General features: G+C 39.6%; 1 protein-coding gene across 8 annotated transcripts in view; it reads right to left on the reverse strand.

The window, feature by feature from the left end:
- msi2b (musashi RNA-binding protein 2b) overlaps positions 1-24290 on the reverse strand; it is a 381083-nt gene that overhangs the window by 48931 nt on the left and 307862 nt on the right. For all 8 annotated transcript variants that reach the window (XM_036143324.1, XM_036143330.1, XM_036143327.1 and 5 more), the window contains exon 10: positions 20882-20956. In XM_036143324.1, coding sequence (XP_035999217.1) covers positions 20882-20956 — 75 coding nt within the window. The remainder of the gene's footprint in view (positions 1-20881; positions 20957-24290) is intronic.

A 24290-nucleotide genomic window follows, 5' to 3' on the forward strand; every position in this document is an offset into this window, starting at 1 on the left:
CTGACAACTGTCCCATTGTTGTCATCTCTCTGTGCTACTTTGTTGTTGAAAGCTTCTCAGGGTTGTTGTTATCAAAGGCATAAATCAGAGCAGGTGGCTTTCGTGTGAACTGCTGCACACATGCCCGTGTCTCACCTCTCCTCTGATCAACCGAGGCCTACAGTATACCCTGTGATTTCCTCTCACGTAAAAAAAAAAATAAAAAATATGTGGGCTTGTCACTGGAGAGGAGCCAAAGCGGGAGAGAAAGAGCATTTACATGCACAGGCCTAATTTAATTAGAACCAGACTAATGCAATACGCATATTATTGCAACTGTCGTGTAAACACCTTAACCAGGTTATCTTACTCACATTAAGATCCCTAATCAGAATAAGCATAACTCGATTAACAAAGCTGGTTGCTTGTCAATCATTCAAATTAATATTTCTGTGTGTCTGCTGGTGTTCGGATTCAGTCAGTGAGCCACAAAGGTCACACGGGGAACGGGAATGCTGCAACAAAGACGAGAGATGATGAAGAAACTGGAAACAACTACACTAGTAAATGAGCAGATGGATGGAAATGTTCCATAGAGCCATTGATGCTGTAAGCGTCTGGTCTGTAGTACGTTAGGGAGTAAATCAAAACAAACCAAGTTCTGAAGAGCTCCGTGCAGGGATAGAGTCGGCCTCTGTCAACACATAATAAAGCATGAATATGAAGTGGAAGGAAAACAGTTTTGAATTCTTTTATAATTTTAAAAGTGTTACATGCATTTGTATTCAATCCTTCTGGGTCAATACTTGATAGAACTACCTTTTGCTGCACTTACACCTGTCTCTTTGTATATCTCTACTAGTTTTCAAAATTATAAAGACTGGGTTATTTAGTTATTTATTTATTCATATTAACCTCCAACAGATTGGAGAAAGAGTACCTGTAACCACCCCTTTTCTTGTTATTTCTCAGATTCTCCATCTGATTTATACCCGGGCTTTGACTAGGCCATTCTACTTTGAGCTAATCTGATATTACCATCTTCCTCTACATGTTAGCTGGGTTTGCAACATGCCTCATGGCATATTGTGAATGAGAAATGGAAAGGCTTTCTTGAACAGTGGATTTCTTCCTCTCACTAACATTTGTGGAGCTCATGTCTAAAGGCCTGTCCTCTCAGCAGATGGTTCCACATGAGCTCAGGATCTCTGCAGTTCCCCCAGAGTTACTATGAAACTGGTGGGTTCTGCTGGTGACATCTGTGGGTAAATGGTTGCACTAGATTTTATTTTAGTTGCATATAGGTAAAGGGGATTGAATACAAACATGCACCAAACCTTTAAGATTTTTATTTATAAAAATAAATAATTGAAAAGCATGTATAATTTTTCTTCCACCACATATTTAAGCTGTGTGTGATAAAATTAATAATGTAACGATCTATAATCTTTGACAATGGAGGATCATGTTTTTGTTTTTTCAAAATGAGGTGGATTCCTGCTAAGACTGCAAATTAACTATTTAGATTTTTCAGTTTGTTTCCCTCCGTTATTTGATCATAAATGAGCTTGAATGCCCTATTTATTTGTGCAACAGTGTCATTTCTTTCATTCTGAGGGAGTCTCTGTGCTTAAGCTGGGGCTCTCCCTTTTTAAACCGGTGCTAACCCTTTCTGTGTGTAATGAAACTATTTGGCACAGTAATCCTTTGCTATTAAAGACCTCACGGCTTTTGATTGTGGAGAGAAATAGTCAATCACAGGAGTGGAGTTAGCCCGAAGCACAGCAAAGCCCGGCTTTGTGGCAGCTGATTGCTCTAATATCGTACACCTTTGAACAAAACTATGAGCCCTGGAAAGAGATATATTTGGTGAAGTTTCAACTGGCCAGGCATACAGAAGCCCATAGAACAAAAAAAAAAAAATCTGTGTTTGGTGTTTTAAATCATACTGTTTTATCCAACAGAACAAAAGCAGAGATGCGTGAATGAATGCAGCACAAAAAATAGGTATAAAACCAATAAAGGAATATTTTTGTGCTCAGGAGAGATGTGTGTCTTTTAAAACCCGCCACTTGGCTAATTTTTAAAGAAATCCCTGTGTTAGGTGTGTTAAAACGTTGACCAGACCAAGCCATTGAGACACCTCAATATTTGGATTCCTTTGGTTAAATATCAGCCTCCATACTCACTGTATGTGCTGATGTGGCGGTGCATTCAACACCTATGCATGCATCCCATATTCTAAGAAATAAAGCATGGATGTTGTTTCTGAGACTTTGTTGGTGTGTTGTGATGTTCTGAGAAAAGCTTTCCAGCTTTCGCTTTAGTTCTCAGTGGCGAGCGCGCCGCTTCTTTGTAGCTGGAGTGTGTGGCAGCATAGCATCAAAGAGGACAAACTAGGCTCTTTATTGAAGTGCAGCCACACTTTCGACCTCTTCTTTGTACTTCTTCCCATGCACTTGAGTATAAAAGGAAACTGCTCCTACGCTGGGGGAACTGATACAAACGCACTCTGCTTGCACATAGGCCTCAACATAACCCTCAGCCACTCGCACAGACGCATTAACTTAAAGAGGAGAGAAACAATACGCGGCAAGAAACTGTTAAAGAAAAAGCCTGAAAAAAGAAAAAAAAAATTACAGCCATCTGGTTGTTGAAACTGTGACAGGGCCTTAACACCGAGGCACTGCGTGATTGTGACTTAAACAGAAAGAGACAGACAGTGAGGGGGACACAGATGTCTGACCTTGCAGTGGTGCTTATGTAATGGTCTGCTTCAGTGCATCTAACTGCAGTGCTGTCTTCCAACCTGGGCTCATCCAAAGTAACACATCTCTGCAGTCCAATCTCCTCTGACATCAGCTCTGACGCTCAGATAGTATGAAACAGTCCTGTGAGCTCTGAGTGAATCAGTTGTTATGCCCCTGCCCGGGTGGTCCCCTTGGAGCCAATCATACTAATTAAACTAGACTACCTAAGCCTCCTCTCATTAGAGTCCAAGTAAACAGGCTTAATTTTTTATGCATTTTAATGTCTATCTGCTGGTTGTGGGGGTGGGAGTGGACAAGATGGATGACGGGGGTAATTTCAGGTCTCTTCAAATGAAAGTGGGTGCATCAAGTGTCATTTTACCTTTCAAGCTAAATGTGTGTCAGTTCTTGCTGAAGGATTTTTAACAGTTGAACCATTTTGTCAGATTACAATCCCAAATTCAGTGCATAGTATTTTTTTTATCTGACCAGAGTATTGTTTTCCAAATGTATCCCTGCAATATTTGTGGCCATTTATTACTATTCAATAAAGCCCAGATTTGTGGAAAGCACAACTAATTGCTGTTCTGACCACAGGTTGTCCCACCTGAGCTTCCCTGGATGATGTGACATCATCCAGGGAAGACAGATCACCCGCTATTACCATTTAATATAGAACAGATTACTGGATCAATGTGTGCTTCTGAGCTTTGTTGTCTGTCTTGTTGTGTCTCTGCTCTGTCTTCTGTAACCCTCAGTGGGTCGAGGCAGATGACCGTTCATACTGAGCCCGGTTCTGCTGGAGGTTTTTCCTTCCTGCTAATGGGTGTTTTTTCTTTCCACTGTCGCTTCATGCTTGCTCAGTAAGAGGGATTGCTGCAAAGCCATGGACAATGCAGACGACTCTTCTTTTGGCTCTACGCTTCTCCAGGAGTGAATGCTGCTTGTCGGGACTTTGAAGCAATCAACTGGTTCCCTTATATAGGAAATTTTTGACCAATCTGTATAATCTGACCCAATCTGTACAATATAATTGATTTTGACTTAGTAAAATGCCTCGAGATGACATGTTTCATGAATTGGCGCTATATAAATAAAATTGAATTTAATTGAATTGAATTGAGCTGGGGATCGATGCAGCTCTTTTGGTCGCCTCTCTGATTAATGCTATCCTTGCCCTGCTTGTGAGTTTAGGCAGGTGATCATGTCTCGGTAACTTGGTAACTGCAACTGACCCATAGTCCTATCTTCATGTGATGGACTGAGCAGCTCTCCGTGAAGTGTTTAAAGCCTGGGTTTTTCTTTTACAATCTAACCTTGCTTTAACCTTGTCCACAGCTTTAACTTTCTCCACAACCGGTCTGCTATGTTACTTGGTCTTCTCTATCAAACCTTCACAAGTAGTCACTTGTACTGAACCTACAGTAGGCAGAGACATACACTAATTACATTAGATTTTATTTTGGGGTATCAGAGTAAACTAGGCTAAATAGAAAGGCATGTTAAACTTTTTAGATTTTTTTTTAACAAAGAGAAATTGCTACTTTGTGTTGGTTCATGACATATAATCCAAGGAAAAAAGAGGTTTGTGACTGTAATGTAAGTAAATATGGAAACGTTTAATAGTTTTGAATGCCTTTGCAAAGTAGCGTATGTTCATTGGGAAAAGTGACTTTTTTAAAAGCAGCCGAATGGAAATGTTCAATGTTCATAAAACTGAGACAAGCTAAAACAGCAGACAGCCTTGCAGATGTGATTTCAAACCGAGCACTAAGAGATTTCCTTCTATTTTAGCCATGCTCTGCATTACACAATCTACCACTGCTCCAGATACCAGGGGCAAGTAGGGTAAAATGTGGCCTGACCCAAAAATAGCGCTGCAACACTGGCTTCCACTTGATCACTAGAGCTGCAAACAATCTTTCCACATCGAGCGGAGGGATGCAGAGGGCTTTAGACCGTGATTATGAGTAGATGTGTATGAATCCATATGTCAGTCCACTGGGAAAAGAGTAGAGCCGAGCAACTGGAGGGCTATTAGCACAGTCAGCGGGAGGGGGGGATGGAAGGATGGAGGGAATGGAGGGGGCAGCTGTGTGGAGTCCCAGCAAGTGACCGACTCGCGGAGCTCAAAGCTCTCAAACAGTGGGTGGCATCAAAACAACAGACAGCAGACAGAGAGGGCTGTCTCGTAGACACACGTTGTCCTCTTCTGCCGCCGCTGCTGCTCTCCAGCAGTGTCTGAAGGTGGCAGCCGCGGATGTAGCAGGGCAGCTCAGGTTTCATTTCTGGACCAGCAGCGCAGCAGCGGAGGCATAATGAGCTTTAGTGTTGCCACTCTGCCTCTTACAGCAGCTCATCTTCCCCACCACAGGAACCAGGACTGTGGGTCTCCATGGCCACAGCGCGTCTGCCTCGGCGTGTGAGGATGTATCTGCTGTCCTGGGGTGAGTTAAGACCTGGGTAAATGAGGTGAGCTTCCTCTTTCACCTCAGCGCTGCCTGTGTAAGACAGCGGAGGGAGGTTTTTATAAAGACGGGCGCTGACAAAGGTGATGCACGTGGATGTGCATGTGACCTGTGAGCTGTCCGCATGGAGCGAGAGATGCGATCTGTCTATATGGTAACACACTTCACAGAGTAAGTTAAAGCAAAGCAGAAAAGAGCAAAAAAAACCCCCACAAAAAAACAACAAAAAAACAAAAATCTGGCCAGCTAATTGAGCACCAGTCTGAGACCAACGCACACATAAAGTGCTATTAAAGAAACTGACCCATTACAGATTTATTCTATTTTTGCCTTTTTCGTCACACGTTTGAAAAGTCAATTCATGAACTGCATAAAATTTTACAACCTACACCCAAGTCTGACAATTGGCAGACTTGTATCTTTCTCAGGAAGCGACATAATAACAGCCTTAAACAGGTCATGCCTTAAACTAAATACAATCAGGAACAGGTAAGGAAACAAAGTCATTGACATCTATCAGGGCTACAACGCCATTTCTATTGCTTTGGACTCAAGTGAACCCCAGTGAGAGCTATTATCCACAACTGGAGAAAGTATAGAACAGTGTTGACCCTTTTCAGGAGTGGCCGGTCTGATGATGACACATCCAGGAGGTCATATAAGAACAGAAAACATCTAAAACACTGCAGACCTTATATGCCCTGTTAAGGTCAGTGTTCATAATAAAATAATACAGATGAGACTAGACAAACAGCATCAACAGGCGAGTTTTAGGTGAAAGCCACAGTCATTTTCTGCTCTCTACTAGAAAATCTCAGGATTTTCTAGTAGAGAGCAGAATTTATTGTTATGTGAAGCTAAAGCACTTATGGGTTAAAATCTGTATTTGGATGTATTCAAGTAATCTTTTCTTCTAATATAAAATTTTATTTGCGGATCAAATATTTAACTGTGACAGAAAACCAAAGCATAGGAAATCTATAAAAGCGCACTTTTTCCCCCCCACCATGGCACATAAAACAGAGCTGTTAATAGAGTACAAAGCTTATCTTACAACAGTGCAGATTCATGACTGCACCTACAGAAGAAGACAGGCCATGACCTACAGCGCTGTCTGCTGACGTCAACTATGAACAATCACCGCTGGGAATGGCGTCATGGCCTGCGGAGCTCAGAGAGTCTGTATGTGTCGTGTGTGCAGGCTTCAAACAGTCAGAGAAGCAGACAGGGAAAAAAAAAAAAAAAGATGGGCCCTGATAGTACATCCACTTTTTATGTCTTCCAAAGCAATCTTTAAGCGTCGGTTTTATGTCTGTGTGTTTCCAAGAGTGGAAGTCCAAGATGTACTGTTGCACGGTCATTCAAGTGTGTAAGATCACGCTTCCAGTAGTCAGTCCCTATTTTTAGGCCTGCAACTCATAGAGTGGCCCGGCCTCCGCAGACCCATCGGGCTAATGATCAGCATCGGCAATTAAAGCCAATCTGTGAGTCAGTGTGGCATCAGGAGGGCCATCTGCTTCCAGCCCTGTAGCACTCACTCCGGCCTGTGGGACCACTTGCTGGGGTCACAGCTCACCCAGCTTGCAGAGAAATGGTCACAAGATCTGGGGAGCAATCTGTTGTGCAGCTCAAGATCAATAGAAACCCGTTCTGCTGGCAGAATGCTGCGAGCGCCGACGTCTCACGAGTGCCATCAAGACCAAAACAGCGAGGTCTTTCTTGTGGAGGACAATGTTGCATGCGGCCACGACACAAGGTAAGCTCCATTTGAGCCCCCAGGCCAGTGATTCTTTCCGCTTGCTCGTCGTCTGCAGCCAGGATGTGTAGTGAGTGGAAAATATAAGATGTCTGAATATCAGGAGGGTCAGATCTGTTGATAATGACTAGGCATGGCATCCCGACACACATTAGCGTCTATTCAGGAAGTAATTAATGACAATCAAGGTGAAGGACGAAACGTTTATGAAAGATTATAGTTTTAAACAATAGAGAGTGGGGATGGGGGGGGGAATATTTAGACAGCAGCTTGTGTTGTTAAATATGGCCTTTCCTTCCTCCGTGGATGCTTTAGCATTAGACTTTAAAATACATTCTAAACCTCAGAGAGTTTCAGTTAAGAACGAAACAAAAACAGAGTCAAAGAGCAACTGATTCGGCCCCCGACCCACCAAGACCTCCTTGAATCTCCGGCGTGCAGCAGGATGCAGCTGTATCACCAAACGGCCACCTTTCCTCCTCACTCCCCAGCTTCCAAATGTGGTTCAAAGGCTCGCCAGGATATAATCCATCTAAATATATTTCTATCTCGTTGCTGCAGACAGTACCTAAACACTAGGAGGCTAGGTGGTATTTCAGGCCAGTGCTCGAGTGTGACCTCTGGTGCATTTATTAAATGCTTGGTTGGCTCTGCTTGTGTTCATGGGGTCCGTTCACCTCTCCGAGGTAGAAACTATCATCTTAGTTTCTCAGGTCAGCATTTCTTCGTCCCTGCATGCCACCTGCTGAGAGGGTATTCCTTTCTGACAGGTAGAGTAAGGTTTAACAGGTCAGCAGGTTTCTTATCACTATTATTTACGGCTGTATAGAGCCCATTCGTGTCTCTATGTTCAGCCATGGGACATGCTGCTTTTCCTTCCCCTAGAAACATGTTATCTGATTTCACTAAATTTCCACCATGAATCAAACCAAATTATTCAGTGCCTTGAAAAAAAATCTTACCTGTGAACTTTTTCACATTTTGTCATGTTACAACTATAAGCTGCAACGTATTATATTGTGCTTTTGTTAAAGTATTAAACTACTGCAAAACAATAGTATTTTTCAAGAAATTTTTTTTTTTGCAAATAAAAATTTCCCATATGTGGAGCAGATTTGTATTCAGTCGTATATACATGCAAAATGTGGCAAAACAAAAAACCCTGCACGTCACATTGAACACATGGTGGTAGCAGAATCATTCTGCGGGGATGCTTTTCTTCAGTAAGGACAGCAAAGCAAATTCTGGAAGAGAACCTTTTTAAAAGCTATCCACCTAAATGACAGCACAGGCAAGGAGGGCATGAATTAGACAAGCAGCGCAGAGGCCTATGGTAACTCTGGAGGAGCTCCAGAGATCCACTGCTCAGGTTGGAGAGTCTGTATGCCAGGGCTATTAGTAGTCGACCACTCCACAAACCCTGTCATTGTGGATAAGTGGCAAAAAGAAATCCAAAGTTGAAAACAGCAACGACAGGAAAACGGGTCAGAGTTGATGGGATGAAACACGGCAACATTGAAAAAATCTATCTGTCAAGGCGCTGCAACAGACATGGACCACCATTAAGGTTTGATCTAAATCCAAAGTTTGTGCCAACACTTGAAAACTAATGTTGACAGCTGCGCCCCATCCAATCAGACCGAGCTTGAGCAATTTTCCAAAGAAAAAGGGACAAAAGTTTCATGTTTCTTGATATGCAAGGCTGGTTGAGACATACCCCAAAAGACTCGCAGCTTTAAGCGCAGCACAAGGTGTTTCTCTAAAGTATTTACTCGGGCAAGCTGAACATAAATGCACATCACATTTACAGATCTTTAGTTGTAAAGTATATTAAAAACCATCCTTTCGTTCCACTTCAGCTATGTTTTGTACCAATGGTTTAAGCAGAAAAATATCGAAAAAAGCTTGAAAAGGACAGATATAAATACCCAGCTCAGGCCCTTCGGATTTCTCATATTCAGTGCAAAAAAAGGCGCAGCAGAAACCAGAACCACCTACTGCGCTGAGTCCTGTTTGCTTTAGCGCAGCAAGAGAACTCCTTTTCTGTGCGTCGGGGAAGATGGAGTATTCTGTTTTCTCTTAGGCATGGCTGGTTGATCGAGACGGAGATACCGAACACAGAAGGACAGAGCCTTCTACTTCTACACCACTCAGCATATCTGCCTGGGAACGAAGTCTGACAGAGATAACAAGGAAGTCATACAAGGACGGGATAAAAATGATGAAGGAACAAGCCGCCAGTAGTACAATGAGACACAAAACGTCTTGTTTTTTTAGGTTTAGTGTATCTCTTTAGTGTTAAGGTAACTACTAACCAAGACTAACCCTCTGGTCCTTCTGCTGCTCTTACCTCTGACCTCACCTGACCCTAATTAGCGGAGGCTCCCTTCTCTTGCTACTTAAGAAGCTGACTCACTGGACTTGAGTTGCTATTTGTCTGTCAAGACATCTGAAATAGCCGGATGACTTAGTGTTTTGTCTTTCACTCACTCGCTCTCTCCTTCTCCCCTGATGGGACCCCACTAACGTCTACATCCCTGTTTTTTCAGAGCAGCATAATGACCTCCTAGCAGCAGCCCTAATGGAACCATAATGGTCATTTATGCCAGGGGAGGCTCGGAGGGCACGGCTGCGGAGGCACGGAGTGGCGCAAGAAAAACGGCGGAGCGGCGGAGAAGCTCCCAGTGAAGTCTCCTCTCCTCTTCCGTCGCCTCTTTTCTTCACGCACAGCTGCTGGATCTCAGCCTTTGAATGAATACAACATTTCTGTGTGTGCACATTCAATTGTGGACTCCTGTGCGTGGAATGAAAGGAACTGATACACGACTGGTTAACAATGGGGAGTACAATATGAATGTATGAGGGGTGTATAGCCGCATTTCATGTTCACTTCTACAGCTTATTCACAAGAATAATGCACATATACACACTACATTTTCTTTTTAATTACATTTTCCTCAGACAAGCTACTTATTCATGCACACAGCATAGAGTACACACAATGGGGTGTGCTGCCATTCTTAAACCTCTTCATATTTCTTCTATATTTGCTGCCACAGCTGGGAGGAAAGACACTATATAGAAACTTTCTGTGCATATGCTTAACCATGCAGTTATTGCTAAAAAACCCTTTCTGCCTGGCATTTGCATTTTTATTATGCACAGCACTTCCAGGGATTCTTCGCTGTATCCTGTTTTGGTTTACGGTAATCTAAGACAAGTAAATAACAGTGGAGTGTACTGTAAGGCTGGGATTAAACAGTTTATTTATCTGAATGTAACTTCAAATCCTTTAATCAACTGAAATCCTCCAAAGCAGACACCTGGTTCAGATGCAGCTCTTGTTCCTCTGGGTGCTGCCAGCGGAATAATACAATGGAGCATTTATCAGGAACCTAATGCTAATTAGACTGCTGCATGAAAATGAGAATAATGTACAGTAATGTCCCATATGCCTACTCAGCTCCAGCTTTCTCTGTTTCCCACCTATGCTCACAGCTGTGCTTTTTTTTTTTTGGTCTTAAACTGGAAACAAAATGGCATCCTACTGCTCTGATATGATAATCAGTTTCTGATCTCTGCAGGTGGTCATAATGTACTTTGTAATCTTCTGTTCGGATGGAATCATTTTTTTTTTGAATGATACAAATACAAAGAGGTATACAAGTAAAGTTAAGACCGCTTTGTTCTCCCTAAACAGGATGCAGACATCTCTAAGCCGTACAACACAACAGGAGGCGATTATTTTAATTCAGCTCAGACTGTAAAAATTCCCTGCTTTTAAAGCCATTCTCCGTCCAGCTGTTTTCAACTGCTTTAACGTCGGGTTAGTTAGCATGGTGTGCTCTTTAAAGTCTAACAGAAAGGAAGCTGGGGCCTTTTGTACTTCAATTTAATTCAATAACAGTTCTGATTTTAGTTTGCTTTTTCAAGTCAAACAAATTTCAGCTCTGAGGTCTGATTATTTAAGTTTTGCTGAGTGCGGCTGCTGTGCACTTGCTTTTTATGCTTTCATTCCTGCCCCGGCAGCAACACTGAGCTGTACTCAACACTGTTCGTAGTGAATGTTACTTTTATCTCATCCCTAGATTAATGCGGACATCTCTCCGAACAGCTGCAATCCGGGATTGCTTTCTCTGAGAAAGAGCTTCGTTTATCCCCAATTTTGGAAAACATTATACATTCTGTAAATAGCATCTCTTTTGAGGCACAGAAAATGAAGTACAAGAAATTGTTTTTTTCTTTTTGATTGAAGTGCAAATTCAGCAAGTCAGTTTGAATTTGATTCACCACACTTAAACAGTCAGAGGTCTTGCACACTTTTCAGGTCAAATGCTATTCTTTCCAGATTAATATTTCCTAATTTCTCTTAGACAATTTTTTCTTAGATGGATGGATGGACGTCAGTCACGTCAGTAATCAAAAGCCTTAAAATGTTCTAAATTGCATGCAGTACAGCACTACAAACATGTCTTGGCAGACAATGATCCAGTAAACTCCATTACTCTTTAAGGTAGTATCTTGTGTTGAACGTGCATAAAAATGACTTGAGTAGGCTTTTAATCATGAGCAGGCAGACTATCAAAAGAACCCCTCCCCTGAAAGAAAAATCAGCATAAAGCTTTTGAAATGGGCTTTCCTAAGCATAATAAACAATCAAGTGAGTTCTACTCTTAAAGAAACGTTCTGATGAATAGAAAAAAGACTTGGTTTCTAGATGCTCCTAATTTGCTGCACGCCCCTTACCAGTTTTTATTCTGCAGCAATGGTAAACACTGCTGTTCTCTTGATTACTACACATCCGTCAGACAGTAATGTCTGAAATTAAGTTTCAATTCAAAGTGAAGTTCACGCATTATGCTGAAATTATGCAGTCACGAGGTAAACAGGCCGTAATTTGCAACAGTGCATATAAAAGACAACTCAGAATTTTAAAACCGAGCACGAAATCAAAGACGCTGTCTTTATCAAACACTTTCCATTTTCTTTTGTCCTTACCAATTCACAGCGATAAAGTTAAAAATAATGGAACAAAGAGGTTTAAAACATATGCCCTTTAAATGTGATTTATTTCAAAAGGTATGTAAATAATCTTTTGAGGATTTTTAAGAGTAATCCAGAAATGTTTTTTTGTTTAAGCAGCTGTGTACTGCTATTTAACCTTAGCTTGTACCTTGTATGTTATCAAAATAAACTGTTTGAAAACAAGCTATGGCATGAAATGCTGACAAGGCCCTTTTTGCTTTATTTATGCTGCAAAAACAGCAGATATTTTACTGACACTTCATTCTGCCAGTGAGGATTAATATTTATTGTGTCCAGCAGATGTGTCATGAAACCATCACAACCCCTTTGTGAATCCTGCATGCGTGTGAGTCCTGCTAGAGGAGATATCTTAAGTCTGAGCCCCTGACCCAAACTAAACAAGGAAAAATCACTTTAAAGTTTAAGTAGACCCTCTAGGATGATTATTTATATCTGACTATCTATTGCTTCACTTCATAGGATATACTAAAAATAACACAGCTAATGGGATACCTACAACATCTTTTGTCAACTATCCTAGATCTGCTGAAAGTATTCAGTAAGACTAACCAGATAAAATTAAAACCAACTGATCAAAACAGCACTAAATGCCACTGTTTCAACTAGAGATGCACCAAGAATGGCTGTAACAACAATACTGGACTATTGTAATTTTTTACTATCAGGAATAATACAAAATGCTGTTCAAAGCCTTCAACTGATCAAAAATGCTGCAGCAAGAGTCTTTTAACTTTTAAGACAAGGCTTAAAACTTTCCTTTTTGACAAAACCTAAAGTTAGAGTGGCTTAGGTTACCCTGAGCTACCTCTATAGTTATGCTGCTATAGGCTTAAGCTGCTGGAGGACATCAGGGTCTATTTCTCTCACTCTGCTGAGTTCTCCTACTGTTCTTAAATTTGTATTGTTTGTTGTTAAGTTTTAACTTTATGTTCTCTCTGTCTTTTTTCTCTCCATAGTAGGTACACCTGGTCTTGCGTTCTGTTAGCTGTGACATCATCCAGGGGGTTAGATCATCTGTCATTACCATATAACATAGAAGGGATTCCTGGATCAATGTGTGCTTCTGTGCTTTTTTGTGTCTCTGCTTTGTCTTCTCTAACCCCCAGTCAGTCGAGGCAGATCCGTTCACACTAAGCCTGGTTCTGCTGAAGGTTTTTCCTTCCCCTTAAAGGGGAGTTTTCCTCTCCACTGTCGCTCCATGCATGCTCAGTATGAGGGATTGCTGCAAAGCCATTAACAATGCAGATGACTGTCCACTGAGGCGCTACGCTCTTTCAGGAGGAGTGAATGCTGCTTGTCAAGACTCTATGCAATCTGCAGGGTTTCCTTAGATAGGAAACTTTTTAACCAATCTGTCTGTTTGATTTAAATGAATTTGACTTTGGAAAGTGCCTTGAGATGATGTGTTGTGAATTGGCGCTATATAAATAAATTTAATTGGATTAATTTACTGATTTTTGGCTTGACTGGCCCTAACCGATGCAAGGTGCTACAAGGTTACCAACACAACAATCTGCTGCTATGTGGAGAAGGCTACGAGTTAGCTATTTTCAGTATCGGTCCAATGTTTAAAAGTAAGCCAGACTAAGCACAGTAGCTATCACAGGTCATTTAGAAGGGAACTAACACCTTAACCGGTACCTGAATGTCTCTGTTGAAGTAATAGGTTGAAATGTACTTTCTTGCACAGACAAATCTCTGAGAAACAGAAATTACATCAGCAGATTACACTGTATTGATTGCAACAAGAAAAACAGCATAAGTGTACTAAATGTTTATGATCTTAATGATTGTATGAGTAGGTTTGAACACAATTTACAACTAAAAAACTACAAACATGTTGCACTAAATCAATATGAAAAACATTTGTTGATCACAGTTTGACATGGATGTCAGTTTCATGCACTTTTCATGAGCTGTTGAGCTTTGGTAGTGACCCAGGTTTAGTATATATCTCCCCTGTTTTACCTCCTGTTTTGTACAAGAACTGTTTTCTTCAGCCACAGAGATAGATGTCAGCTTTGATTTCTCTTTCTCTCTTTAGGTTTCATTGAGTTTTTCTACTTAATTCACTGTTTCATCATTGATCAATGTTTTATCACTGTTTTATCTTGAGAACTGAACAATTGCCTAACCCTCCCTTTATCTGTGAACAGAGGACCCCTGAGGTTTACTGGATGTAAAAAAAAAAAAAGCTCTGAAATGCTGCCCACAATTTATGCCTCTTGGACATTGACCACTTTTCGTCAGCGCAGTTTGAGAGAGGTTGCGTACAGTGAGAAAAAGATTCACATCTTAAAACTAAGGATGCTTTTCCAATCTTCCCGAGGTAGGAGACAAGTCAATATTTAGCCTGAGGTTATTTAATTTAGACAAGCTGTTTGATTCATACATTAAAATTTCCAATTACCTGTCAAGAGTTGAGTGAGCCCAGAGGAGGCTGTTTTAATCATACAGCTTTATCAAACTCTTTAAATTGAGTTTAACGGGGATAGGATCAAACATTTTGCCTCAAGGAAGGTGATATCCCTTAATTTGGTGAAAATAGTCAACATTTAAAAAAATCTATGTTTGACTACTTATACATAATAAATACTTGACACCCCTTTTAGTTTCCATTCCTTTACCATAGTCTGATCTAATTAATGTAAATGTTAGCATGTATCTTGAAGGACTCATAAATTCCCCTGAGGGATAGATTCACCCATGCCCAGTGAGAAGTTTGCTTGCTTTAATCACTGGGATGAGAATCATGTGTAATTTAGGGCTTTTAAAGATGTAATTGAACAGTTTTTGTTCCTGCATGAAGTGACAATATAACTCTTTTGTTTGTTTTTTCACTGCTACAGGCACACACGGAAAACAGGTAGAAGCTTTGACTGCTGACTTTTGAAGCTTTAACTAAAGTGAGAGTCATTACTTGAATAAACAGTCAGTAGCACATTTGTACTAAACTGAATCACTCAGCGAGCCTACTGATGTTTCTACAATAAAAACTCACAGCACAATTATGTCTAATAAACTACCCACACTTTTCCTAATTTAAACAAATGTCACAAAAGCACACAATTGTACCGGAGCAGACCAAGTGAAAACTTGTGAATTGAAGACCCAAAGCGAAAACCACATATAGACAAGCGTTGGGAACGGGAAATCGGATTGTGCAAATATACTATTGAAAAACTGCACAAAAACATGCTTTACTCACATAGATTCCAAATAGACAAAATGGAAAGGGAATCCACTTTGACTATTTGGATGAATCTCCCATTGATCCATCCAAAAGTAATTGTTAGCTTTAGATATCCTTCTGTATATTAGCATTTGTTCCAGCTTTAATCACACAACTAAGACTGTCAAGTCCTTTCTAATTCCATCCAGCTGCCTTGGTCCACACATTTCTTCTAGCACCAGAACCCCGTGAGCTGTACCATCCTTCGCTAGCTAACCAAAAACGGCTAATAAATCCAAGGATGTGAAACTGCATTTATTACAAAACATTTTTAACAACACATTTAATTTTTGGTTTAATGGTTTTGAAAAAGGGAAAATGATAATCTACCTAGAGTTTGAGTATATCTGATGGGAGTTTCTGTTTCTGGGAATGTCCCTTACCAGTGACAGCTCCAAGAGGTCCGTCACCTACGATGATAGCCCTTTGCCAGGCTAGGAAAATCTCAGAGCAGCGAATTAAACACCCACTGACAGCAGATGAAAATATAATTGCCTGATCAAAACATCAGTCAGAATTCACGCTGCTATTCAGTTTAAGGCTGAAAGTGTTCAGAACAGCAATACCTGGCATCTCTGACTGGTTTAATATACAAGTTATATATCTGATATGGGTAAACTACTGTAAGTATATTAATAAGTAAACAAATCGTTCTAACCAACAATTCTTCCTCTGTGGGCAATAGTTTGGAAAAGATGGTTAATACTTGGACTGAATCATTGTAAACACATTAAAACTGGTTCTGGAATGGCTATAGCAGGTTATTATTAAACTTCTGGAATTGCCCTGACCCCAACCCTCCTTAGCTTTAAACCCTGTGCTTAAAAGTTCAGTCAGTGACAGGAAACCAGCCAGTTTATATTACAGCTACTATTCTAACAAGAAAGATTGTCAAATAGCAAGCCAGGAATATGCTGGTATCTTGCTAACACAATCAATTTCGGAGATTTGCTTTGGGAGGCATGGTATCCGAGTATCTCGTCCTACCCTTCAGTTTATTGCTAGCTCCCTGTGCCTTTAAAACATTTGTTGAGGCAATGTAACACCTCAGAGGTAAAGGTATTGGAATTTTGGCTAATCTGGATGACTGAACTCAGATAGCCAACTCTACGGAGCAGGCAATGGATAATAGTAATTCTGGTACACATTCAAATGCTGTTTTTTTCTTTGAATTCTGAAAAAAAAAAAAAAAAATTCTCACCCAGTAAATGTTCTTTCCTGGGCCTAGAAATAAGCTCAGTTTCAAGTTGAGCATACCTCATATGGTCACTCTGTGACCGTATATCACCGTTGTCTCACTCAGTTTCCATTGGGACGCAGACTGCGTTTTTGAACGATTGAATAGCTGCTGGACATGATGGCCGCTGTAACTGTAGCTGTAGTGCCACCAGGCTAAACATGCATGCATACCAGTGTTGGACATGCTTGCATGGGCAATATACATCACAGCATCTCCACAGGAGAGTGCTAATAACTGGCTCTCACATGTCTGTACATGTTTGTTCTTGGACAGAGCTCGGTCTTCTCACAAAGGGTTTCCCAACAGGAACAGTGTTTGTCAACAAGGTTGTGTCGACGCTGTCATTGCTTCCTTAATGGGGTGGGGTGCCCCAATCCTATGGCAGGGCAAGTGGTGTTGCTAGCAACACTCTTGGCTTTGAAACATTTTTGCCAAGCGCTGCAAAGAACCAACAACACAACAGTGATGTCTTACATAGAGAGATATGGCAGGACCTGCTTGTGTCCTCCGTCAAAGTTCTCACATCCTCTGTTGCTGTAATGCAGTGCACACTTCCTGTCAATCAAAACCACCAATATCCCAGCCCACCACCATTTGTAGGTTGAAATGCTCTCAAGGGAGGACCTTCTTATGAGAGAATGAAGACTGCAACCAGCTATGGTGTCACAGATTTGGGATCAGTTCGGCTGGGCTTCAGTGGACCTCTTTGCTACCTCAATGGACACTCACTGTCACGTGTTCTTTTCTATAACACAGCAGATTGCTCGACTGGGAGTCATTGCTCTAGCTCATTCCTCATCAAACATGCTCCCGTACGTATATTCAACTGTGGAATTTCTGTAGCTAGTCCTAGAGAAGGTCTGCAGACAGGGCTCCTTCCTGATCCCAGTGGTCCCACAGTGGCCAGCAAAGTTATAGTATGCAGAAATAAGCAGCCTGCAAGTAGCAGTGCCCTGGCGGGTCCCTCTTCTTCCTCAGGCAGAGGTAGAAATACTGCATCCATGCCCAGAACTGTGGCAGCCTCATGCTTACCTGTTCCAAGGTCCAATTTAACAGTTAAGGGCTTGCCTCCAGCTATGGTGGCAGCAATTTAGAGTTCAAGGGCATCTTCCACTAGAACCTTAAAAGCTTAATATGGCAGGCTTTAGGATGGTGGTGCAAGAACAGGAATATGGTTCCATTCCAGTTCTCTATTTTGTTATATTTTCTGAAAAGGGGTCAGCTGGCTAAAACCCAAGGGATGTGGTTCTAATGTTGGAGGTTCTTAGTAATCATCCAGTTGAACCAATTGAGTCGGCAGATATGAAGTTCCTTTCAAATAAAACCACTCTACTTTTGGCCCTGACCTCTACCAAGTGAAGCGACCTTCATGCACTGTCTATGCACCCCTAATTGCATCTGATGACTCTAGGGTCTCTTTATGGCTGTATGCAGTGTATTTACCTATGGTTATTCCAATTGATTACATTTCCATGGTTACTGGGGTCAAAAACAGAGCTGACTGCATCTACTGTGTCTGGTGTGTGCACTATACATGTACATCGACCACAGTCAGAGCATGTGCTTATCTGATTAGTTGTTTATCTGTTTGGCCAACCCAGCTAAGGGGAATGCTTTAACTAAGCAGATACTCGCTCATTGAATTGTAGAGGCCATCTCTCTGGCTTACAGCATTAGAAGTCTCCTCTGTCTTGTGGTTTGAGGGCTCACGCAACCAGAGATATAGCAGCATCCTGGACTCTCTTTAGAAGGAATTTTGTTAGTGAAATCAGTGCTGGTCATCACTGTACACTTTTGTTTGAGGTCTATTATGTGGACCTGACACCTTTGGTGGCCCACTCCGATTTATCTGCTGGGTCTGTGCAGCATTAGTCTGTCTAGTATTACCCAGGTTCGATGACTACTCAGTGGTCATGTATTGGTTTCCCCCACTGTATTACAAGCCTGTTGAGCCACCAGGCTTTACTTTCCACCACCGCCAGATTAAGAGCCATTTGTTCATTCATTTTAAATAAGTTTTTTATACACTAGTAACAGTGATACCAAAGCCGGTATATAGTACAGTTGTTAAAATAATCAATGTCTCGATATAATCGATATTACAAAAAATATTCAAAGAAACAGATTTGCGTCAAAATCAATGTAAACTGACCCATTCACATCTGCCCAAATTGTCGACAATCGATTGTCGAGAAAATTAGCCCATGTCTTCCCTGTAGCCGCTTACCTGACACAAATAATGAGCTGCTGATGGAAGTTTTTAAGAAGTAAAGATGTGACCCTCTTTATAAACAGATAAACAAAAGCATTAAGAAAACTTTTACCAGGCAGACAGAGAAGAAAAATTAAATGCTGAATGGTGCAGCTAGACAGTGTAGTTGTATCTCTCATGTGATAGAGATCAAATCTTCAGCTTTAAGCGATGGTTAGAGGTGTCTTCATTCAGGACACATGAGGGTGTGATATCCCATACTATATGTGTTGTACCTCTTTTCTGTCATTACAGGAAAAGAAGGTATAGACATAACATATTGTTAAAAATTATTAATACGTCAGTATACCATGTGCAATGCTTCCCACGTTAATCCCATTCAATTTTAATCAAGTTAGTCTGACAAATGTTCAACACTAAAAATTATTGTCTTAATGCATCTTCAAAAAAAACCTAATGAATAGGATTTTCAATTTCATAATCAGTGGCACTTCATCGTATTAACCCTCAGGCTTCATTATGTACATTTTGTCCACTTTTTTTTTTTTGCTTTGTTAGTGGAAATTACTGTTTTTTATAAGAAAGACTTTTGACAAAACAGTCTTATAAATCATCAAGAAAAAACTGAAAAAAATGTTTGTATTAACCTTTGCATGAATCCCTCAAAAAGCATTGACAAGTTTAAATAAGTTTTGTAAAAACTAAAAATGCTTAAAAGCCAGTAATTTGGCTAAACCCAAACAAACGTTTTTATATAGAAAACAACTATTTAGTGCTTTTCATAAAAAGGCAGCATCATGTAATCAAACTCATATTTAAAGGATTAAAATACTGATAATTATTCAGTATTTGATCATCTGGATTAGGACCGAATTTAAACAACAAAGTAGAAAAAAAAAATTTGTGCTATTTTTGTAGCAGCTTTTTAAAGTGGAAATTTTTATGCTTAATGTCTTAACAGAGTCAATCTTGATATCAATAATTAAACAACTAAATATTCTGACTAATCTTTTACACATTTAAAACTTAATAAAAACTTTTTTAACGTTGATAATAAGTAATCAAAAGGACATCTGAAGGTTAATATTGTCACAAATGTCGAATGTGTGGTCATTTTGAGAGCGCCGAAGTTGTCGAGACTGTTGCAGAATATAAACTGAAATAATGTTAAGCCATTCACTTTTTTTGTTGTGTTTTGATGTTAAGTTGAAATTTTAGTTCATAATGACTTTGAAGGATAGAAAATGTAAAAGATAGATGTGGATTAAGGATTTTTGAAGGATCGAAAGGCAATTCTTTCCACGGTCAGATTAATTTGGGATCAATATACATAATTATCATATAAACTGTATAATCTCTTTATGTTACTGATCCCATTTATATATTTCTTGTGTACAATGACAAGAACTATATGCTGTATTTCATCCCATTCCTTCAAATAACGTTGTGGTCAAGTCTAAAACCAACATATGCCTCATCTGCAGGTGGTCACAGCTGGACCCCCCATCTTACCATTTCTGAATCCATTTCACAAAGAATATTACAGAGATCTGAGCTGCTGTAAAATATTTCCCATTCTGTCTCATCAGTGGCAGGAATGATGTCTGGCATGGCAAACAGAGTAAGTGTAAGCTCCCTAAATAAAGCATGAAATTGACAGGATGCCTGTCTAAGTGAGGAAAGCACAGAGCCAGCGGCCCCTTAAGAAGCACACAGGTACAGCTGCTCACCTCCGGGCTTCACGCCTCCTATTTGGACTTCCATTAAAGCGCCCAGCGCTCTGACTCAATGTTTTTAATGCAGAAAATGACTTTATTTTCCATTATAAGGCCCATATTTAAAAATATGCCCACACAAAAGGCTGCTCATTTTTTCCACCCTTCCCCATGAATTTACATACATTGGGCCACTGAAGACGCATGTTTTGGCCCGTTTCAGAGATTTGGTCATGGTTGTGTTAAAGTGTGGGATAGAAAAGAGTAAGCAATTTACTTCACCATGAGCCGGCTTTCAAAACCTTGAGAACACCTGACATGTAGGTCATTTATAACCCTGCAGATGATTTGGTGACTGACATGTATATTGATGAAGATTTATGTCTCTAGATTCAAGATTGTGTGAGTATGTCTACATGTGTGTCTGATTGTGTAAAGTCGGAATTAGGTGCAACACACATTTCAGGAAAGCCTTTGACTCACCAGGGAACTGGTAGCTGTAGCTGGGTGCAAATCCAGTGTATCCACGACCATACGTTGCCACAATGTTAGGGTAACCTTTGTTGAAGAAAGAGAAAAAAAAAGAAGTTAAGGATACAGCTAAACCTTACCTATTAATTACATAACAACTCAGTGTATTATAGCGTGTATCTATATTTAAATAAAAATAAAATAAAACATACTAGACTTTTATAACTAGCAATGCAAAGCACTATTGCCCCCTACTAGTTTCTTTGTGTTGTAGATATTTTACGTAGATTTTGTATAAAAACATAGAAACGCAGCTAAAATAAGCCTTAGTCTTATCTCCAATTTTTCCCCCAAAGTTTTTAAAAGCCAGTATGGAGAGCCTTAATAGCTGAAGGTTGAAGAGCACTGTTTTATGTAGTGAATTTTGTTCCATTATTGTTGCAAGCAAAGAAGATGATTTGTAAATGGAAATTTGAATAAAAAAAAACAACACATTCTGTAAATGGAAATCAGAAAAAAATGCAATCCAAAAATTTAACATGGCAAAACCTCTAAATCAAAAAAAACGGTTTTGAGAGTTACTTTGGTGTTTTCTACGTTTTTATTTTTTCAAAACTAATTTTTTTTTCAAACATCTCTTTTTCAGATTACGTTTTACAAATTGCATTCTTTTAAAATTTGTGTTTCACAGATCCCGTTCTCTACACTTCTCACTCTTGACACGTTGACTGACCAAAAAAAATGTTGTTGCTAACGTCCATGCAGACAAATAAAAATGCGTCTTTGCTCCTCACTCCAGACAGCCCACCCCCGGAAGTGAAGAGAATGTGATCTGTAGTACACAATTTAAAATAATGCAATTTGTAAAACTCAATCTAAAAAAGAGACATTTGAAAATATAAAATTTGAAAATATGAAATCTATAAAAAAATTAAAACTAAGATTTAAAAAAAAGAATTAAGACAAAATTCTTTTTAATTTTTTCTTCTTCAAATTTTCATTTACAAAATGTGTTTTTTTCTTGCATCAATATTGTAACAAAATTCACTCCATATGTTTCGGGACCATGTCTTGGTAGGTTCCAGATGATGGAAGTGCTCCATGAGAAGTTTGGAACGTTGTTTAATAACCTAGCCCTTCTTTAAATTTCTCCAAAGCTTTATTCTTAACCTGTCTGCAATGTTCCTTGGTCTTTGTGATGCTGTAGGGATACTAATGTTCTCCAGCAAACCTTTCAGACTTTCACAGATTAGCTGGATTTATACTGAGATTACACTACACACAGGAGATGTCTATTTACAAATTAGGTGACTTCTAAAGGCAGTTTGTTGCATTGTAATTTATTAACAGGTATCACATTTAAAATAGAGGAATAAATATGCATGACACCATTCAGATTTTTATTGCTAACACTTAACAGTTAAGGATTATTTTGGTCCATCACATAAAACTCCCCACAAAGGGCACTAAGAATCGTGGTTATAAAAAAAGTGAAGAGGTTGGAGGGGTATGAATACTTTCTACTGCAAGCCATCCACAGCTTTAGGGAATCAGACCAATGTCATTTAACATTGTCAAAGAAGTTTTCTCATTATCCTCAAAAAACAACAACATGTCTGAAATAGCACAGAACAAGTCTCACATTTGGGACTAGAGTTGGTTCCTTTGTTTGAAAAACAGTTATAAGCAATGGGAGATTTATTTGTGTGCTTCAAACCTAATAAAGCCATGTTGACTGAAAACCATTCCTTGTAAGCGGAGTTTAACAACAAGCAGCTCCCTCAATCAAAGGTTGCCTTCCACAGCCGTGTGAGCCTCTGATCACGATCATGCTGCTGTTGGTGCTTTGGCTAAAGACTCGGTACTGGTGTCAGAGATGTCAGTGATTAATTTTGTCAGTAAAATTTTACAAGGATAGCTATAAAACTAGAGCCTACCCTGCTCTTTCAAGAGAGGAAAATATGATCATTTAAATGCCAACTATTACTAACTTCTTAAATTTTACACATTCTTATAAGATTTATCCATTCAGTTACAAATCGAAGCTTCAGAACACATTGTGTTGTTTTCTTGCTTATGCATTTTCCTCTTCGTGTATTTTTTTTTGTTTGGTTTACATCTTTATTAAGGCTGGTAATTGAGGGCTGGCGTCCGATTTGCTACGGTTAGAAAGCAATGTACAAACACGACTACCCTTCTCTTTTTTAAATGGCAAGTTCGTTTCCAGACTTTTGTTAACCACAAGCTCTCAGGCATTTTTATAGCACCATGTAATAACATTTTATAGCAGGCTCCTGGAAATGATGCTGCACCATTGCAGAAAAGGTTCATGTTTAAATATGGATAGATATTTATTGGAAGTAAAAGCACCTGAAAGCATGACATTTAGATATAATTTAGTTTTATTGGTTGAGTCAGTGTTGTACCATTAATTAAAATGACATTAAAAGACAACATTTTTTTCCACAGATATGATTTAAATGTTAACGGGGTCACCAGCGCCTTATTTTATGTACATAAGCCAATCTGTTCAGAAAAAAAAAAAAACATCAAATGAGAGCATCTGGCTTTGGCAAAAACAACTTAATGGACAGTTTAATACTAACATGGATTCTTTTAAACACTCTTTTAGAGCAGGCCAGACACAGCTGGGGATACAATGATCATAAAACTAAAGCTTTCTATCAAATGAGGCCATATAAATTCTACCAAATAATAAAAGTTGTCCAGACCATTCACAGTGCTTCTGGAAATATAGCTGAGGTGTAAAAACAAAGTTTATTCTTTTTCAATATTCGGACTTTCATGTGGTTTAAATATTTCTTTAAATCTAACCTCAAATGTACAAAAAAAGAACACAAAAGATTTTACTACATCATTTCACTGAACAAAAACCAGAGCAATACATCAAATGAGAAAATCGTGTCATAAGTGCACGAAAAGCAAAATACCTCCATGCTGCTTTTTTAATGCTTTTTTTTTTTACAGGAGAAAAGAGGGAGTGTAGGAGCCAGGTGCAACTAATAAAATGCTTAATTAAATCAAATGTTTAATTGATCATTAGCAAATGTGACCACCTCTGAAAAAGTAGAGATTTTTGGCAGCCTGATCGGTCTGAAGCACACATCTGTGTGACAGCACACAGACGAGGCAGCAATAATGGTCTTAAACAGACATTTGAAGCAGTACATCAATCTTTGAAGAGTTGAGATTCAAAGTCTATCATTCCACATTGCAAAACATTTTGCAACAGGTGACAGTTACCATCTTGAGTTACCTTGTCTCAGACTGTACGGTACCTCAGTGAGCAGGTTCAATGTTAAAGGTCATAACAAAAGAGTTAGAAGAATACTGAATAAGTATGGCTTGTATGGAAGCATTGGCAGCATGAAGCTTTTTCTCTTCAAAAGGAAAAGTGTGA

The sequence above is a fragment of the Fundulus heteroclitus genome, chromosome 11, assembly GCF_011125445.2.
Source record: "Fundulus heteroclitus isolate FHET01 chromosome 11, MU-UCD_Fhet_4.1, whole genome shotgun sequence".
In the NCBI taxonomy this organism is placed as follows: Eukaryota; Metazoa; Chordata; class Actinopteri; order Cyprinodontiformes; family Fundulidae; genus Fundulus; species Fundulus heteroclitus.